The sequence below is a fragment of the Dendropsophus ebraccatus genome, chromosome 13, assembly GCF_027789765.1.
Source record: "Dendropsophus ebraccatus isolate aDenEbr1 chromosome 13, aDenEbr1.pat, whole genome shotgun sequence".
NCBI classification, from domain to species: domain Eukaryota; kingdom Metazoa; phylum Chordata; class Amphibia; order Anura; family Hylidae; genus Dendropsophus; species Dendropsophus ebraccatus.
In genome coordinates this window covers 36,324,203-36,342,823 of record NC_091466.1, presented here as the reverse complement: position 1 = coordinate 36,342,823, position 18,621 = coordinate 36,324,203, and the positions used below count along the sequence as shown (strand labels likewise).

Here is an 18,621-nt window from a genome sequence, read left to right as displayed (position 1 = left end):
CTCCATGACAAGACAGAGAGCCGGTAGACAATGCCGGGCTACACAAGGCCTGAACACCCCCGCATACTACGGGGAGGCAGAAGAGACCAGGCTTATGAATAGGAGGCGACCACGTGACTCCAAATAGAAGAAAGACGGGAAAGCCCGGTACCCATGTGAAGAGCCGCGAGTCCTCAGCGCCTGAGATTACCGCCCGTCAAGGCGGCGCGCCGTCTGTCCTACCGGCTACTTCCGGTTGTGAGAGGCTGGAGGAGGTCTGGGAGGCGGGAAGAGGACGAGGTGGCGGCCTGGTACCTTGTGTCGCTGCAGCTGCTGGCGGGAGAGGGAAGTGAGCGCCGGATCTGCGCCTATTGTGTTGTACGCTCAGCGCGTGTGAGACGAGGCAGGCCGGGCCGCCGCTCTGATTGGCGCTCGTTATGATATGTGTAGCCGGGGAGCACACACAGGGCCGGCCCTCATAAGGGGCAGGACAAGCGGGGATGCCTGAAATATGACTGTTACCCATAGCAACCAATCACCGCGCCGCTTTCATCGCAAACTACTGTAGGAAAATGAAAGATGAGCCCTGATTGGTCACTTCTCACAAGCGAGGCCCTCAGAAACTCCTCGAATACAAGACAAATGCTTAAAGGGGTTATCCAGGAAAACATTACATTACCCCAACTCCATGTTATACATGTGCACTGAGCATTGTTTACTGAGCTGCCCAAGGTCTCTGAGCATTCAAGACACCATGGCGGTCCCAGCGGGCCGAAACATATCCTCTATCCTACTGATAGGGGATTTTATTTTTACTCAGCATACCAATTTAGAGTGCGTTCACACGTACAGGATCCGCAGCAGATTTGATGCTGTGTTCAGTTATTTAGATGAAATCTGCTGCGGATCTGGTACGTGTGATGGTACCCTTAGGGTGCGTTCACACGTACAGGATCTGCAGCAGATTTGATGGCCCAGAATTAATTTGCTTTGAATCTGCAGCTTCGAATCTGCTGCAGATCCTGTACGTGTGAACACACCCTGATGTTACAAGAGAAGACATTGTATTCATTGGGGATCACCAATGATTGACAGGGGTCCCATAATGTGTAATCTAGAAACTGTAACATAAATATTTTAGTCCTCTAGCCCCTTAAAGGGAATGTGTCGCAAATTAAAAAATTTTTTTGAAAGTCTTAAAACTGAATTTGTTGTTTTTTTTGTTAATTTATGTGTTTTTCATTTTTTTTTTACATGTAAGGAAATATGAAAAATTAACGATCTAATTTTTCATATTTCCCAGTGATGGCCACCAGGGGGAGCTCCACCAGTACACTGCTGGTAAAAGCAGCCTGAAAGCCGAATGCTGAAAAAAAGAGGCTGTCCCTGCTCAACTGCTCTGACATCATCACCTCCCTCCTCTTTTCACAGGAGAACAAAGAGGGGAAAGGTGATACTATGTGTACTGCTGGGCAGCACCATTTTGTTGTTGTCTGCACAGCAGTGCAGATAGAAGGAGCATGCCCCTAGCCTTTCATAATGCACCTCAGCTGCTGCAGAACCGTATACAGCTCGCCCACACTCACCTCCCTCACTTCTCACTGCCCATCCCCCGCATGCACATAGGTAGAGGAGGTGTGTGTGCGTATATGTGTGTGTGTATATATATATATATATATATATATATAAATAATATGTATGTACAGGCTAATGCTCTGGTGTCAGTAGTGTCACACATTACACACGTAGAGAGTGTGTGTGTGTGTATATATATATATATATATATATATATATATATATATGTATATATATATATATACACACACAGTGGTGCCTTGGATTACGAGCATAATTTGTTCCGGGACCGTGATTGTAATCCAAATCCACTCTTAAACCAAAGCAAATTTTCCCATAAAAAAATCATAGAAATGCAGACAATTGGTTCCACACCCCAAATATAATGATTTATTATTCTGAATAACATGTAAGACTAATGAAACAAACATTCAGAAACAGCAGAATGTGATATTATAAGTTACTGTACAGTAATGGAGAGGATGGGAAACACAAGGGCTGACAGAGACTGCAGGGAGCATGAAGGAATGAGCAGGACAGATGTGGGGACATACATGCAGCACTCTCTGTCCGGGGAGAGAGGGGTTACAGCTATGGAGAGATTACCTCCACAGTCCTGTCCCCTGATGCAAGCCCCAGCCTGAAGTGGATCTGATATGATTTGGAAGGTGAGGGAGACTTCCTGGGTCAGAGAACAGTGCTGTAGACCCCGCTATGCAGACCATGCCCCTCCCCCTCCCACCCAGTACAGGGAGCTCTTACACCAAAGCAATGCTCTTACACTAAGTCACAATTTTGAAAAACTGAGCTCTTAAACCAAAACGCCCTTAATCCAAGGTATCCCACACACATACATACTGGAGAGTACAGGCTATTGTTCTCTGGTATCAGCAGTGCCACACATTACACAGGTAGAGGAGGTATATATAGATACAGAAGAGAACAGGCTATTGTTCTCTGGTGTCCGCAGTGTCACACATTACAAAGGTAGAGGTGGTAAATATATATACACATACACCTCCTTTACCTGTGTGATGTGTGACACTGCAGACACCAGTGATACGAGCGAGCAATATCCTGTACTAATATATATATATATATATATATATATATATATATAGACAAACACACACTTACGTACAGGCTATTGCTCTCTGATGTCCGCAGTGTCAGACATTACACAGGTAGGGCTGCGGGAGAAGCCGGGGGTAGGAGGAGCCGCTGGGGTGACAGGGGGGAGAGAGAGGCTGGGGTGACGGGGAGAAGCTGATGTGGCAGGGGGGAGAGAGGCGCTGGGGTGACAGGGGCGGAGAGGCGCTGGATTGACAGGGGCGGAGAGATGCTGGGGTGACAGGGGCGGAGAGGTGCTGGGGTGACAGGGGCGGAGAGGCGCTGGGGTGACAGGGGCGGAGAGGCGCTGGGGTGACAGGGGCGGAGAGGCGCTGGGGTGACGGGCGGAGAGGCGCTGGATTGACAGGGGCGGAGAGGCGCTGGGGTGACAGGGGCGGAGAGGCGCTGGGGTGACAGGGGCGGAGAGGCGCTGGGGTGACAGGGGCGGAGAGGCGCTGGGGTGACGGGGGGGCGGAGAGAGGCGCTGGGGTGACGGGGGGGAGAGAGGCGCTGGGGTGACGGGGGGGGGAGAGAGGCGCTGGGGTGATGGGGGGGAGAGAGGCGCTGGGGTGATGGGGGGGAGAGAGGCGCTGGGGTGATGGGGGGGGAGAGAGGCGCTGGGGTGATGGGGGGGGAGAGAGGCGCTGGGGTGATGGGGGGGGAGAGAGGCGCTGGGGTGATGGGGGGGGGAGAGAGGCGCTGGGGTGATGGGGGGGAGAGAGGCGCTGGGGTGATGGGGGGGAGAGAGGCGCTGGGGTGATGGGGGGGGAGAGAGGCGCTGGGGTGATGGGGGGGAGAGAGGCGCTGGGGTGATGGGGGGGGAGAGAGGCGCTGGGGTGATGGGGGGGGAGGGAGGCACTGGGGTGATGGGGGGGGGAGAGAGGCGCTGGGGTGATGGGGGGGGAGAGAGGCGCTGGGGTGATGGGGGGGGAGAGAGGCGCTGGGGTGATGGGGGGGGAGAGAGGCGCTGGGGTGATGGGGGGGAGAGAGGCGCTGGGGTGATGGGGGGGGAGAGAGGCGCTGGGGTGATGGGGGGGGAGAGAGGCGCTGGGGTGATGGGGGGCACGGGGAGAAGACGCGGTAAGGGCAGGCTGGTCCCCCGCAGTACAGTTACGGGGCCGGAATGAGCTTCGGGCACGGACAGGCTGTAATACACCGTCCCGGAAGCTCACAGCTGCAGCCTCTCGGTTACCGGACTTCTCTCCTGCTCTGCAGCGCCGCAATGTCACATGGCCGCCGAGCAGGAGAGAAGTCCGGGCACAGAGAGGCTGCAGCTGTGAGCTTCCGGGACGGTGTATTACAGCCTGTCCGTGCCCGAAGCTCATTCCGGCCCCGTAACTGTACTGGGGGGACCGTACTGGCTGGCCTGCTGGCAAGTTCAGTGCGGGCGGGCGGACGGGCGGGGGGAGAGAGCTGCACAGTGTTCTCCTGCCCACTCACTGTGCGGTCTCTCTCCTCCCCCGTTCTAGTTCCTCTCCTGGACGTCAGAAAAATGGCCACCCCGCCCAAGGTAAGCTGTGTACTGCGCATGTCTATGCACATGGCGCAGTACACAGTGACGGAGCCTCCAGTTTGAGTGAACCAGACGGACTCCGTCGGTTCACTCCAATGTTATGGAGGTGCCGTATAGTGACACTATTAAAATGGCAGCCCCCTGTGCATACATTAGTTTAAATAAAAGACACTCAAGCCCAATGTAAAAAAAAAAAAAAAAAATACAACACATCTATTTTTTCTTATTACTTTTCATTAAAAAATTTTCAAAAATGTGACACTGTCCCTTTAAGGACAGAGCCTGAAATGGCCTTAATGACAGAGACAAATTTTATGAATATGACCAGTGTCACTTTATTCATTAATAACTTCGGGATGCTTTTACCTATCCGGCTGATTCTGAGATTGTTTTCTCGTGACATATTGTACTTTACATTTCTGGTAAATTGGAATCGATACTCATAACGAATCTTTATGAAAAAACCCCAAATAATGTGAAAAAATGCATTTTTCCAACTTTGAAACTTTTTTGCGTATACAGAAAGTGGTTATACCACATAAATTATATATTAAATAGCATTAGCAACATGTCTACTTTATGTTGGCGCCATTTATTAAACGATCTTTCATTTTTTTTAGACAATAGGAAGCTTAAAACATTAGCAGCAAATTTCCAAATTTTCAGTAAAATTTCAAAATCTGATATTTTTAGGGACCTGTTCAGGTTTATAATTAAAGTGTATTTGAGGGGCCTGTATGTTAGAAAGCCCCATAAAGCACCCCATTTCAGAAACTGCACCCCCCACACTCTGCAAAAGCATATCCAGAAAGTGTTTTAACCCTTTAGGGGAGTCACAGAAATAAAAGCTAAGTGTGTAAGAAATTTGAAAATTTAAATTTTCTGTGCAGAGATTTTATTGTAATCCAATATTTTTCATAATTATAAACCTATTACCAGAGAAATGCACCCCAATAATTATTGCCCTGTTTCTGCAGTTTATAGAAATACCCCATATGTGGCCCTATTGCGCTATTTGACGCAACCACAAGCCTCAGATACAAAGGAGCACCTAGTGAATTTCAACGCCTCCGTTATATTTGGTCATTTCTGACTGTACCACGTCAGGTTGGCAGAGGCTCTGGGGTGCCAAAACCTAAAAAACACCCCTAAAGGGACACCATTTAGAAAACTACACCCCTCAAGGAATCTAACAAGGGGTGCGGTGAGCATTTGGACCCCACAGGTGCTTCACAGATTTTCCGAATATGGCGTGAAAAAACAAAAATTTATTTTTTACACTAAAACGTTGTTCTAGCCTTCAATTTTTCATTTTCTTAAAGGGATAAGAGGAAAAAAAAGACACAAAATGTGTAGCGCAGTTTCTCCCGAGTACGGAAATACCCCACATGTGGCGATAAAGTGCCAAGGGGGCGCAGGACGAGCCTCCAAAGGGAAGGAGCGCCAATTGGCTTTTGGAAGCTGAATTTCACTGGAAAGGATTTCAAGGGCCATGTCGCATTTACAGAGCCCTCGTGCTGCCAAGACACTGGAAACCCCCCACAAGTGACCCCATTCTGGAAACTACACCCCTCAAGGAATCTAACAAGGGGGGCAGTGAGCATATGGACCCCACTGGTGACGGGCACAAATGTGGAACAATGTGACATAAAAGTAAAAAATTTCATTTTTTCACTTTCATGGCACAAATGTGCCTGTCATCAAGGGGTCCATATCCTCACTGCACCCCTTGTTAGATTCCTTGAGGGGTGCAGTTTCCAGAATGGGGTCACTTGTGGGGGGTTTCCAGTGTTTTGGCAGCACGAGGGCTCTGTAAATGCGACAAGGCGTTCATCATCCATTCTAGCCAAATCCAACCTCCAAAATCCAAATGGCGCTCCTTCCCTTTGGAGGCTTGCCCTGCGCCCACATGGTGCTTTATATCCACATGTGGGGTATTTACGGACTCGGGGGAAATTGCTCTACACATATTGTGTGTTTTTTTCTCTTTTAACCCCTTGTGAAAATGATAAATTCAAGGCTAAACCAACATTATAGTGTAAAAAATGTAATATTTCATTTTCACGCCACATTGTTCCACATTTGTGCCCGTCACCAGTGGGGTCCATATGCTCACTACACCCCTTGTTACGTTCCTTGAGGGGTGTAGTTTCCATAATAGGGTCACTTGTGGGGGGTTTCAACTGTCTTGGCAACACAGAGGCCTTTTGAATGCAACATGGCCCCTCGAAATCCATTCTATCCAAATCCAGCCTTCAAAAACGAAATGGCGCTCCTTCCCTTCGGAGGCTTACCCTGCACCCGCATGGGGCTTTATGTCCACATGTGGGGTATTTCCGTACTCAGGGGAAATTGCTCTACACATTTATTATTTTTTTTTATCTTTTAGCCCCTTGTGAAAATGAAAAAATCATGACAAGATTAATGATTTAGAGTAAAAATTTTACAAAAATTACACTAAATGTTGGTCTAGCCTTGATTTTTTCCATTTCCACAAGGGGTTAAAAAAGAAAATGAACACAAAACGTGTAGGGTAGTTTCCCCTGAGTACGAAAATACCCCTCATGTGGACATAATGTGCCATATGGGCACAGGGCAAGCCACCAAAGGGACAGAGCGTCATTTAGAGGCTGGAATGGAGGATGGAGGCCATGTCGCAATTACAAAGCTCCTGTGCTGCCAGGTCAGTAGAAACCCCCGACAAGTGACCCCATTCTGGAAACTACACCCCATAAGGAATCTAACAAGGGATGCAGTGAGGATATGGACCCCACTGGTGACAGTCACTTACGTAGAACATGTGCAGAGAAAATAAAAAATACAATTTTTTTCATTTTCACGTCCCAAATGTGGCCGTCATCAGGGGGCCATATCCCCGCTGCCCCCCTTGTTAGATTCCTTATGGGGTGTAGTTTCCAGAATGGGGTCACTTGTGGGGGGTTTCTACTGTCCTGGCCGCACAGAGGCTTTGTAATTGCATCATGGCATCCTCTAATGGGAATGGCGGCCATACCTACTTAGCTGGGGAAAAGGGACAATTCTAATTTATTTGGGGGTATTAGGCCAATTATTAGTTTATAAGGTTGAAAATGACAGGTGTCCATCAAACTCAACCTGTGTTGATCCAGAGGAAGGCAGAAAACCCTTGTGAGGCAGACGACAGTAGCCTCATCACAGGGGAAAAATTCCTTCCCGACTCCATAGTGGCGATCAGAATAATCCCCGGATCAACATGACCCCTGAAATAGGAATAAGGGACAGAATTTAGATAATGTAGAACCCCAATGACGTGTGGTGCGCCTTGGAGCGATCCAGTATACAGAGGCCAGGGTGATCAGGACAGGTGTCACACTGGAAAATGGCGTCCTTCCTGATCCCCCTGTTACGCCACACTCTGCACTTCTTCTGGGGTCTCCCGTTCTCCAGTGTGCAGGACGTCACCTGGAAAATGTTGCCCTGGTGCGATACGGGGTCCCTCATATCCAGAAGCGCTGGGGCCGCTCCATGGCTGCTAAATATTAGGGCGCTATTACTGCTTCTGATATGTTCGGATCGTGCCGCAAGCTACAGTAGCTCGGGCAGCGAGGGACCGGAAGAGGGGGTGCTGGTATAAAAGTTATCCCCGTACAGGTGGTGACCTTTATCCAGCAGTGGGAAGATCAGTTCCCAGACGATCTTTCCACTTGTTCCGAGGATGGGGGGGGAGGGGGCATCTGGGGGCTGCATTCGGGTGTCCCTTCCTACATACACTCTAAGGGTACGTGCACACTGCGGAATCGCGTCAGATAACCCTTCGTGCATTCCGCAGTTGGCACCCGCCGGCTGACTGATGCAGGCGCACGTCTCCGTCCGTGTCATAGACTCCATTCTATGCACGGGCGGATTCCGCTCTCCGTCCAACGTATTCATTCTTTGGATGGACGACGGAATCCGCCCGTGCATAGAATGGAGTCTATGACACGGGTAGAGACATGCGCCCGCATCAGTCCGCCGGCGGGTGCCAGCTGCGGAATGCACAAAGGGTTATCCTTTGCCATTCCGCAGTGTGCATGTACCCTAAATCTGTAAGTGTACCCTGAGGTACGCTCACAGAGTTTGTAGAATTTTACGCCATACCGTCATCTCTTATTGGGACGGTACTGGCGGAAAAGACGTGTCTGGGGGGCAGCGTACGCTACGCTACCCCCAGACACGTCACTGGATGATGAGGATGATGAGGATGAATGGAGGAACGAAGGATCCCCCCCATTCATCCTCACTGGCTGTTTCGGTGTCGGAGGCAATAATAACGTATCCCTCTGACGCCGAAAACACCCTAGGGGCCATCTTTATATTGGGACTAGTATATGGGGTATGTAGTGGTGTAGTGTCAAACTTTATTCAATGTAGTGTGGTGTAATGTAGTGTTTTTTACGTGTTTTTCTTACAGTAAGTATAAAAAAAAACCTACGCCAACAGAGGAGTTGCTGATAAATGCCGCACTTATGTGCGGCACTTATCAGCAGACCGTGGCAGTAGAATATAGAAAAAAAAACACCCTACGCCAAAAAGGAGGAGTTGCTGATTAGCAGCGCACTTTCGTGCGATGCTGATCAACACTCAGCGGCGATAGGGTGCGGAAAATAGAAAAAAAAAAAATTGGGAAAAAAAAAAAAAACTTTTTCTACATTCTGAACATCCCTGTAGCTGCTGATAAGTGTATTACACATATCAGCCGCTAGAGGGCAGCAGAGCGCAAATTCCGGAAAATGACGAGGCTGGAGCCGAAAATAGCCGAAAGAAGACGACGGGGACCGCCGGAAAGACCCGAAGACCAAATGGAATGACGGAGGACGCCGCGAACCCGGAAGACGCCGATCAGGAGCCCGGGACAGGTGAGTAATGTACAAATACCTGCTCTGGACCCCTCCGCTACCTAGCTGAGGGGTCCAGGGCAGGTATTTATTATTTTGTGGGACTCTGATCGCCGTGCCACCGGCCCGATCGCCGTGAATGGCCGGCCGTTCACGGCGATCGGGCCGGTGGCACGGTGACCACCATTACTTTTTACAGTAATGGCGGTCGGTGCCGTCCTCGGACAGCACCGACCGCCATTTTTTTCCGGGTCATCGAGTCACCGATGACCCGGAAAGGTTCCGATCGCCGCTATTGGCTGATCTGAATTGATCAGCCTATAGCGGCGATCGTAAGCACGGGGGGTGTTAACCACCCCCCGTGCCGAGAAGCTAAGATGGCCTGCTATGATTTATAGCAGGCCATCTTCCCCGATCGCTGTGTGCGAACACGCAGCGATCGGGGAAACATCGGGCGTAAATTTACGCCCTGATGCGCCAAGTACCAGGGCGCGAGGGCGTAAGTTTACGCCCGATGTCGTTAAGGGGCTAGACCACAACAGCCCTATATTTCAAACAAAACAATGAAATAATTTAATAATAGAATCTTTAGATTATAATATAAAACAAAAATCCAAATAGCAGTTATATCTAAAAGGTCTCAAAAGGTTCCTACCACGTCTAAAGAGAATTTACAGCAGTTACAAAATCTCATGATTGTGATAAAAAAAACATTTAAAAATAGACAATATTTTAGGATGGTGCGGTACCGCTGGGCCCTGGCCCAGTCCAGGAAGGGATTAGTCACACCCTTATAATGCTTGTATGTGTCCCCGTGTTTTGGGAGTAATCAGAATCTTAGTATTACAAATTGGTATGTGAAAGCAGTCTCGTATACAATATATGAAACAATGTTTTAGTGTAGTATCAGTTCATACTGGACTTGTAGTCCTATCGCAGTGCTGATACATGAACGGTTTAACTCCAAATATTTTCCCAACAGCAGTCCTGTGTTATGTGGTTTACACAGAAGTTCCGATCTCTGGTGGGATGAATTGATTCAAAGTCACAATATTTGGCCACAATAAATAGTTATTTGTAAACAGGCTGAGCAGTATAAAATAGTATATATGGTGGAACGTTAGTGTTTGTTCAGGATAGCTAGTCCTGTATTGCACTCGTCCATAAGTCACTTTTTTCCAAACGCGTTTCACGGTTCTCAAAATGAACCCCTTCGTCAGTGGCGGTGATAACAATCATTATGGTCCCATATTGAGGGGGCATTTATAGTTGACCTCTAATTAATCATGCGGTAAGGAAAATCACAACTTGGTAAGGATGTTCCAGGCCATCTTTTGGGATCTCCATAAGGTCTTATGTCCTTTTTCTTATCTGGGCACATGCAATGTACAAACAAGATTGTTACATAATGTCCTTAACATGTGCTATCGCAATTTCCATGTACTGTAGACGCCACATATTTAATTACACAAAACATCAGTAGTATATAGGCAACAGATAATCCTATATTAATACACTCTGTCTAGATGGATCAAAAAACGCATAATAAACGCAACATATGAATATAGTTCTAAAAACGGATATAGAATAGATATATAATGAATAAAAGAGATGGAAGATTAAATATAAAATAGATATAAAATAGATCTCAAACAATAAATGAAAAAAATATAAACAATAAATGTGAAATGAATTGTATAGATATGAGTAACTACGAAGTATAGAATATAGGATATATATGGATAATGGATAATGTGGTATTATTTCTGTAGTTGTTAAAGTTCTGTAGTTGTTAAAGTTCTGTAGTTGTTAAAAACAACCAGCAAGATATTTAATACACAATAAATGAATGGTGTAAAAGCAATATATAGTTGCACTATGATACTCCTATGTCAGTATAATCTGCCTAAAAACGCATAGTACATGCAGCATGTGAATAGTTTTAAGATAAATGAATAGAGATAGACTAGATATGCAATAAAAAAAATATAGATACAGCAATATATAGATATAAAAATAGGTTATGTGGATGTGATAACTATAAAAAATATGAAGTATGGGATACATACTTTTATGGTCAGTATTGAAGGGGAGAGTGACGGATTCTGCCGTCTCTGAAGGGGTTTTGTTTGTTGGCTCAAAAAAGGATTGTCTTTCCAGCTCCCTGATTTTGGCGAATGAATTGTGTATAATGGTATCTGGATATTTCTTTTCTTGGAATCGTACTGTCAAATGTTTAGCCTCTATCTTAAATTGTTCAGTTCTTGTACAATTCCTTTTTAAACGCTTAAATTGGCCTGTAGGGACATTCATTAGCCATCTTGGAAGATGGCAGCTATTGAAAAGAATATAACTATTTCTGGCAGTTGGTTTCTGAAAGGTCCGGCACTTCCGGCTTTCAGAAACCAACTGCCAGAAATAGTTATATTTCTGGCCGTTTTTTCCACACTACTCAGCCTGTTTACAAACAACTATTTATTGTGGCCAAATATTGTGACTTTGAATCAATTCATCCCACCAGAGATCGGAACTTCTGTGTAAATCACATAACACAATAGTGCTCTTGGGGAAATATTTGGACTTAAACCGTTCATGTACCAGCACTGCGCTAGGACTACAAGTCCAGTATGAACTGATACTACAATAAAAAATTTTTCATATATTGTATACGAGACTGCTTCCACATACCAATTTGTAATACTAAGACTCTAATTACTCCCAAAACACTGGGACACATACAGGGATTATAAGGGTGTGACTAATCCCTTACAGGACCGGGCCAGGGCCCAGCGGTACCGCACCATCTTAAAATATTGTCTATTTTTACATGTTTTTTTTATCACAATTATGAGATTTTGTAACTGCTCAGGTTCTCTTTAGACATGGTAGGAACCTTTTGAGACCTTTTAGATATAACTGCTATTTGAATTTTTGTTTTATATAGTAATCTAAAGATTCTATTATTAAATTATTTTATTGTTTTGTTTGAAAGATAGGGCTGTTGTGGTCTAGAGCAGTGCTTCTCAAACTGTGAGGCGGGCCTCACCAGTGAGGCGCCCCCTAGTTGTTGATGAGGCCCAGCAGGGAGCCAGTTTTCACAAAAGTAACTATGATCTGCACAGCCCTCCAAAATCTCCATTTTAGCAACATTATTAATGTATTTCAAACTTGCTTTATTACTATCTAGAGCTTGGGAGACGAGTGAAAGCTAGTCCTAGCATTATTTTCAGCTTTTAAATGGACTTTCACCACAGATAGTGAGGCCCAGGCACCCTTTTGGTCAGTCTGGTGAGGCCCAGGCATTGCCTTGGTCTGTTGGGTGAGGCTCCAGAAGAAATAGTTTGAGAAGCACTGGTCTAGAGGACTAAAATACTCATTTTCACTATTGTCTCCATTATCTGCTCATTTCTAGGTAGGGACATTTTTAGTTTAACCTCGACCTATTCAGGACTTCAATTGTGAGCTGTACCTACACACTGTTCTTATTGTAACATAAATATGCTGTCATAGTGCAGAGGTTTACTGTACAAATATATGCGGAAATAAGTAGCCTTACAGATTATGTTGTGAAGTATTAAGGGACAACTCTTGGTAGACATCACAGCATCTGTAGTGTCCAGCAGTGGCCATTCAGTAGACCTCCTCCTCATCTCCTTCACCATGCCAGTTATAGGCAGGGTTCACACTACGTATATTTCAGTCAGTATTGGGGTCCTCATATTGCAACCAAAACCAGGAGTGGATTAAAAACACAGAAAGGCTCTGTCTACACAATGTTGAAATTGAGTGGATGGCCGCCATATACCAGTAAATAACTGCCATTATTTCAATATAACAGCCGTTGTTTTAAAATAACAGCAAATATTTGCTATTAAATGGCGGCCACCCACTCAATTTCAACATTGAGCCTTTCTGTGTTTTTAATCCACTCCTGGTTTTGGTTGCAATATGAGGACCACAATACTAACTGAAATATACGTAGTGTAAACCCAGCCATATAATGCAAATGGTCATCATATAGAACCAAAGTACTATTTATTTGCAGTACAACACATTTTGGGGTCATTCAAACCCCTTCCTCAGGTTCCCCGCACAGTGACAGGGATAAGCCTATCAGTCTTGGTGGTTGAACAGGGTCAGGGGCATCTAATGAACACAGAAGACTGTAGGCTCTAATAGTCCTTTTACACGGAGCTATAATTCGCCCAATCGAACGATTAACGATTTCGGAGTAATGATGTGTTTTTTATAACGATCAACGTTTAGACGGAACGATAGATTGTTTGAAAAAATCGTTATTGCGATCGTTTTAAGACCGCTTAAGCCTATCTCATACATAGGTTGAATTGTTGAAAGACTGTTTACATGAATCGATCTGCAAATTTTCAGTGAACAACCAACGATGATTTGAGATCTTGTTGAAAGATCAAAATGAACTATTTCTCGCTCATCGCTTGATCATTCGCTGTGTTTACACAAGCCAATATCGCTCAAATGCAATCGTTATCATGAAAATTCGAACGATAATCGCTCTGCCTAAACGCACCATTAGGTGGGATCTTTTATAATACCCTGGCCACCATCTAAGGTGTATAGGCTCCACTACCACCAAAGGCTTGTCTGATGACAATAGTGGCTATGGATTACAGCCAAAAGTCAGTATTTCAGAAAATTTGAATAATTAACCCAAAACACCTACAGTGGCTTCCTAAGTGTTAAAAAAGGTCCCTTATGAACCCATTACACGGGACGATTATCATGCGAAAAATCGTTAAATCGTTCGAATTTAAACAATTCTGTGTAATTGCAGGCAAAGATCGAAAAATCGCTCGTATGTCGTTGATCGTTGATTTAGATCTGAACCTAAAATTATCGTTAATCGTTCACTGTAATTCCATGGAGTTCGCTCAAGTTCCGCATTTTGTCACTAATCGTTCAGTGTAATTGCACATTGTTCATTGTTTTTCTGGGATCAGAAGGAATATACGATTATACGATTATAGTAACGATCACAATAATGATCATAGTAACGATCGTAACTAACGATTATCGTTCTGTGTAATATAGTGAACGATTTCAGGTTAACGATAAACAATCCCGTTTGCGATCGTTAGTCGTTAATTGTTAAAAATCGCTCCGTGTAATAGGACCCTAATTAGTCTGGTTCAGTATGCAACACAATCATGAGGAAGGCTGCTGACTTGACAAATGTCCAGAAGGCAGTCATTCACACACTTCACAAGGAGGGTAAGTCACAAAAGTTATTTGCCAAAGAAGCTGGCTGTTCTCAGAGTGCTGTATCAAAGCATATTAATAGAAAGTTGAGTGGAAGGAAAAAGTGTGGTAGAAAAAGGTGCACAAGCAACCGGAAGAATCGCAGTCTTGTAAAGAAATTGTAAAGAAAATGCCATTCAAAAATTTGGGAGAGATTTACAAACAGTGGACAGCTGCTGGGAGTTAGTGCTTCAAAAGCCACCACATCCAGACATCTGCAGGACATGGGCTGCAAGTTTTGCACTCCATGTGTCAGGCCACTCCTGACCAATAAACAATGCCAGAAGCGTCTTATCTCGGCCGAGGAAAAGAAGAACTGGACTGTTTTATCAGTGGTCCAAGATGCTGATTTCAGATGAAAGTAAATTTTACATTTCATTTGGAAATCAAGGTCCCAGAGTCTGGAGGAAGAGTGGAGAGGCTGTACACAATCCAAGCTGCTTGAGGTCTAGTGTGAAGTTTCCACAATCAGTGATGGTTTGGGGAGCCATGTCATCTGCTGATGTAGGTTCACTGTGTTTCATCAACACCAAAGTCAACGCTGCCGTCTACTAGGAAATTTTAGAGCACTTCATGCTTCCCTCTGCTGAAAACATTTTTGGAGATGGAATTTTTATCTTCCAGCAGGATTTGGCACCTGTCTACACTGCCAAAAGTACCAATACCTGGTTTACTAACCACAGCATCACTTTGCTTGATTGGCCAGCAAACTCGCCAGACCTTAACCCCATAGAGAATTCATGGGGTATTGTCAAGAGGAAGATGAAAGACACCGGACCCAACAATGCAAATGAACTGAAGGCTCAAAGCAACCTGGGCTTTAATAACACCTTTGCAGTGCTATCAGCTGATTGCCTCCATGCCGCATTGATGCTGTCATTCATGCAAAAGGTGCCCTGACCAAGTATTAAGGGCACTTACTGTACAGACTTTTCATCTGGTCGACATTTCTGTGTTAAAACATTTTTTTAGTTGGTTTTATATAATATTCTAATTTTCTAAAATACTGACTTTTGGTTTTTTTTAGGCTGTAATCCACAATCATTAACTTTAGCAGAAATAAACGCTTGAAAAAGTTCACTCTGTATGTACTCTATAAAATATATAAGGTCACTTTTTGAATTGAATTACTGAAAAAAAATCTTTTTGTTGATATTCTAATTTATTGCAAACCACTGTATATGGATAATACAAATAACCCCCAAACTGCAGATGCAAGTTTTCTTTTCCCAAGACAAAAAGTGACTTCTAGTCCTAAAAATTCACTCCTAAAAACCTAAGTAATTATAGTCCTAGTTATACATATTTACTCATTTTGCAGTTTTATTACTATTTGGTAAAAGTAACATCATTTCTGTTCCATCTTCTTCTATAGGACTCTGTACAAATGAATGTCACTAAGAGCCTCCTGGTCAGTGTCTGGTCCTACGAAGAGATCAGTATCCAGTTCAATTTCTTCTACCCACTGACTTAGTTGTATATTTATCTGTAACAGCAAAAATAGAAATTAAACAAATTAGAAAGATGAAGGAAAAGTGTGGAGTGTACAGAATAATTCTGGATGTATAGCAATATATACAGCATTTCTGCCATCATATAATGGGGGTTTCACATTTAAAGGGAAATCAGCAGGTTCGTACATACAATGTACCTGTAGCTGCAGAGCTGCCCATTCTGGTGGCACTCTTTATATTTCGAGTATTTAGATCTGGAACAAATACGCTAATTAGCCTGTTTGGTTCACTGGGGGTGTCCCTTGACCCCTCACTGTCCCATCCGCTTGCTGGTTTGTACGTTTGTACTTCCTACTTAAAGTGACACTGTCACCTCCTTTTTGCATTCTGACATCTCTACAGGTATAAAGGGTAAATTTAGTGGTTTTCATCCCTTATTTTATATCATACGTCATGGTGCTTGTTCAAGTAAAAAGTCATCTTTAATCAACTGCAAATTGTGTTAAGTGGGTGGGGCCTCGCAGCATTAGCGCCACTTAGCCCCGCCCACAACACCACAGTTGGCCCCGTCCCCTCATCGGCAATTGGAACAGGCTGGCCGAAAGATCTATACCCCACCCCCTTTACGTCAGCCAACCAATGGGTGTCAAGGGGGTGGGGCCAACGGTGCCATTGTGGCGGAGCTAAGTGGCGCTAATGCTGCGAGGCCACGCCCACTTAATACAATCTGCAGTTGATAAAAGGACACTTTTTACTTGACCAAACACCATGACGTATGATATAAAATAAGGTATGAAAAATGCTAAATTTACCCTTTACACCTGTGTAGAGATGTCAGAAAGCACAAAGGGGGTGACAGTGTCACTTTAAGCATATGAGGGAGACTTGGCTACTTATTAATAGATGAACATACATAAGTGAGAAGTGACATACAACCTGGCAGACGGATGGGACAGAGCACTGAGGGGCCGAGGAAGCCACCCCCAGCGCACCAAATAGTGCTGAAATGTGCAGCTCTGCTGCTACAGGTTCCCCTTTAAAACTTTAGAGGGGACAATAAATATTCTGACAATACAGAAAGTTTGTAATTCTGGAATCTGAAGTTCTCAAGCCTGGAAAGAGAAGATTGTGCAAAGAAATCTCTTTTGATAGTAAAAATGTCATAGTCCATTTACTGTATATCCTCATATGTAGCACCAGTATGGATAGCCAGTACCGATGCTGCTGAGTTTACAGGATTTTATTAACCAGAAAGTTCCATCTACAGACACCGAAAGATTTTAACTAGAGATGAGCGAACCGGGTTCGGATTCGAGTCGATCCGAACCTGAATGCTCGGTATTTGATTAGCTGGGGCTGCTGAACTTGGATAAAGCTCTAAGGTTGTCTGGAAAACATGGATACAGCCAATGACTATATCCATGATTTCCACATAGCCTTAAGGCTTTATCCAGCAGCCCCCGCTAATCAAATGCCAAAAGTTCGGGTTCGGATCGACTCAAGCATGCTCGAGGTTCGCTCATCTCTAATTTTAACCTCTTACATCAAAAAGGTGTTATAATTATTATTAAATATATCTCCTGTACACTCTCTTCCTCTTATTTTGTGAACGATCAGATTTCTAAAACAGCACCTACACATGGTGGTGGTGGGGGTCACGGCCATGGGTCATAAGTTAATTCTTACATTATGCAAGTAAGCCAGAGGGCAAATCCTTTAAAAAGTTCTATTTTCATTATAGTGTAGGAAAAGCAAAGGAGATTTCAGATGTTACACCTGGTGTGTTTCTGTAAGACACCACAGCTGACAGGGTGTAGCAGATTTACGGGAACAATATGAGACTTCTTAACCCTTCCTGTAGTGGTTCCTCATGGGTTAAGTTGAGCTTGGATAATTAAGAGGTGCTGGTTAACCTAATCTGATCAGGATGTGTTGGATCTTGGGGTAAGATAGGGTTCCTCACAGTGGAGTTATCTATTTCAATGCAATATCCTGTATGTGTGCCAAAGCCAACTTGTCAAGACAGGTTTACAAAAAATGGCAGGAACAGTTTAATCACTCCAAACAACTCCTGCTGTTTGGTTGGTCTATTGTAAAGCCTCTGGTGGTGTGAGCCGTGTTTGGGCTGTCAGGTCAGCGCTTCTTTTCTCCTCGTTCCCTGCTCGCTGTCAGTGATATTATACGCACACATCGAGCAGGCGGGCTGCAGGGACAATCTTTAGATTGTCTGTGTGGCCCATAGGTGAGAGCAGTGGAGCCGCCGCTATAGATCTTGTAAAGATCTTTCAGGTTTCGTGTTTGTCACTGGGCAACACTGAGTTTCAGCTCCCTCCAAAGATTTTCTATTGGGTTAAGGTTTGGAGATGGGCTAGGCCCCTGCAGGACCTTCAAATGCTTCTTAGCCTCTCTTTAGTTGCCCTAGCTGTGGGTTTTGGGTCACTGTCATGCTGGAAGATTTAGCCATGACCCATCTTCAGTGCTCTTACCGAGAGGAGGTGATTTTTGGCCAAATTCTTGCGACACATGGCTCCATCCATCCTACCTTCAATACAGCCAGTTGTCCTGCCCCATTTGCAGTAAAGTAGCCCCAAAGTATGATGCTTCACAGTTGGGACTGTGTTCTTGGAGTTGTACTCATCCTTCTTCTTCCCCCAAACATGGTGAGTGGAATGATACCAAAAAGTTCTGTTTTGGTCTCATCTGACCACATGACCTTCTCCCATACTTCCTCTGGATCATCCAGATGGTCATTCGCAAACTTCAAATGGGCCTGGACATGTGCTGGTGTGAGCAGGGGGCTTAGCGTTTTTTTTTTTAATTTTAATCCATGATGGCGTAGTGTGTTACTTATGGTAAGCTTTGT

The 18,621-nt window shown here is 44.8% G+C and overlaps 2 protein-coding genes across 7 annotated transcripts in view; both read right to left on the bottom strand.

Annotated features, from left to right (window-relative positions):
• The window catches only part of BAZ1A (bromodomain adjacent to zinc finger domain 1A), a 57,654-nt gene extending 57,162 nt beyond the window's left edge, over positions 1-492 (bottom strand). The window contains exon 1 of one of the 2 annotated variants that reach the window (XM_069951370.1): positions 152-492. The gene's annotated coding sequence lies outside the window, so the exon portion shown is untranslated. The remainder of the gene's footprint in view (positions 1-151) is intronic. The other variant, XM_069951371.1, reaches the window with a different exon arrangement.
• Positions 493-15,459: 14,967 nt separating this feature from the next.
• LOC138771452 (uncharacterized) overlaps positions 15,460-18,621 on the bottom strand; it is an 80,704-nt gene continuing 77,542 nt past the window's right edge. For all 5 annotated transcript variants that reach the window (XM_069951157.1, XM_069951154.1, XM_069951156.1 and 2 more), the window contains one exon: positions 15,460-15,790. In XM_069951157.1, coding sequence (XP_069807258.1) covers positions 15,674-15,790 — 117 coding nt within the window. In that variant the 3' untranslated portion in view covers positions 15,460-15,673. The remainder of the gene's footprint in view (positions 15,791-18,621) is intronic.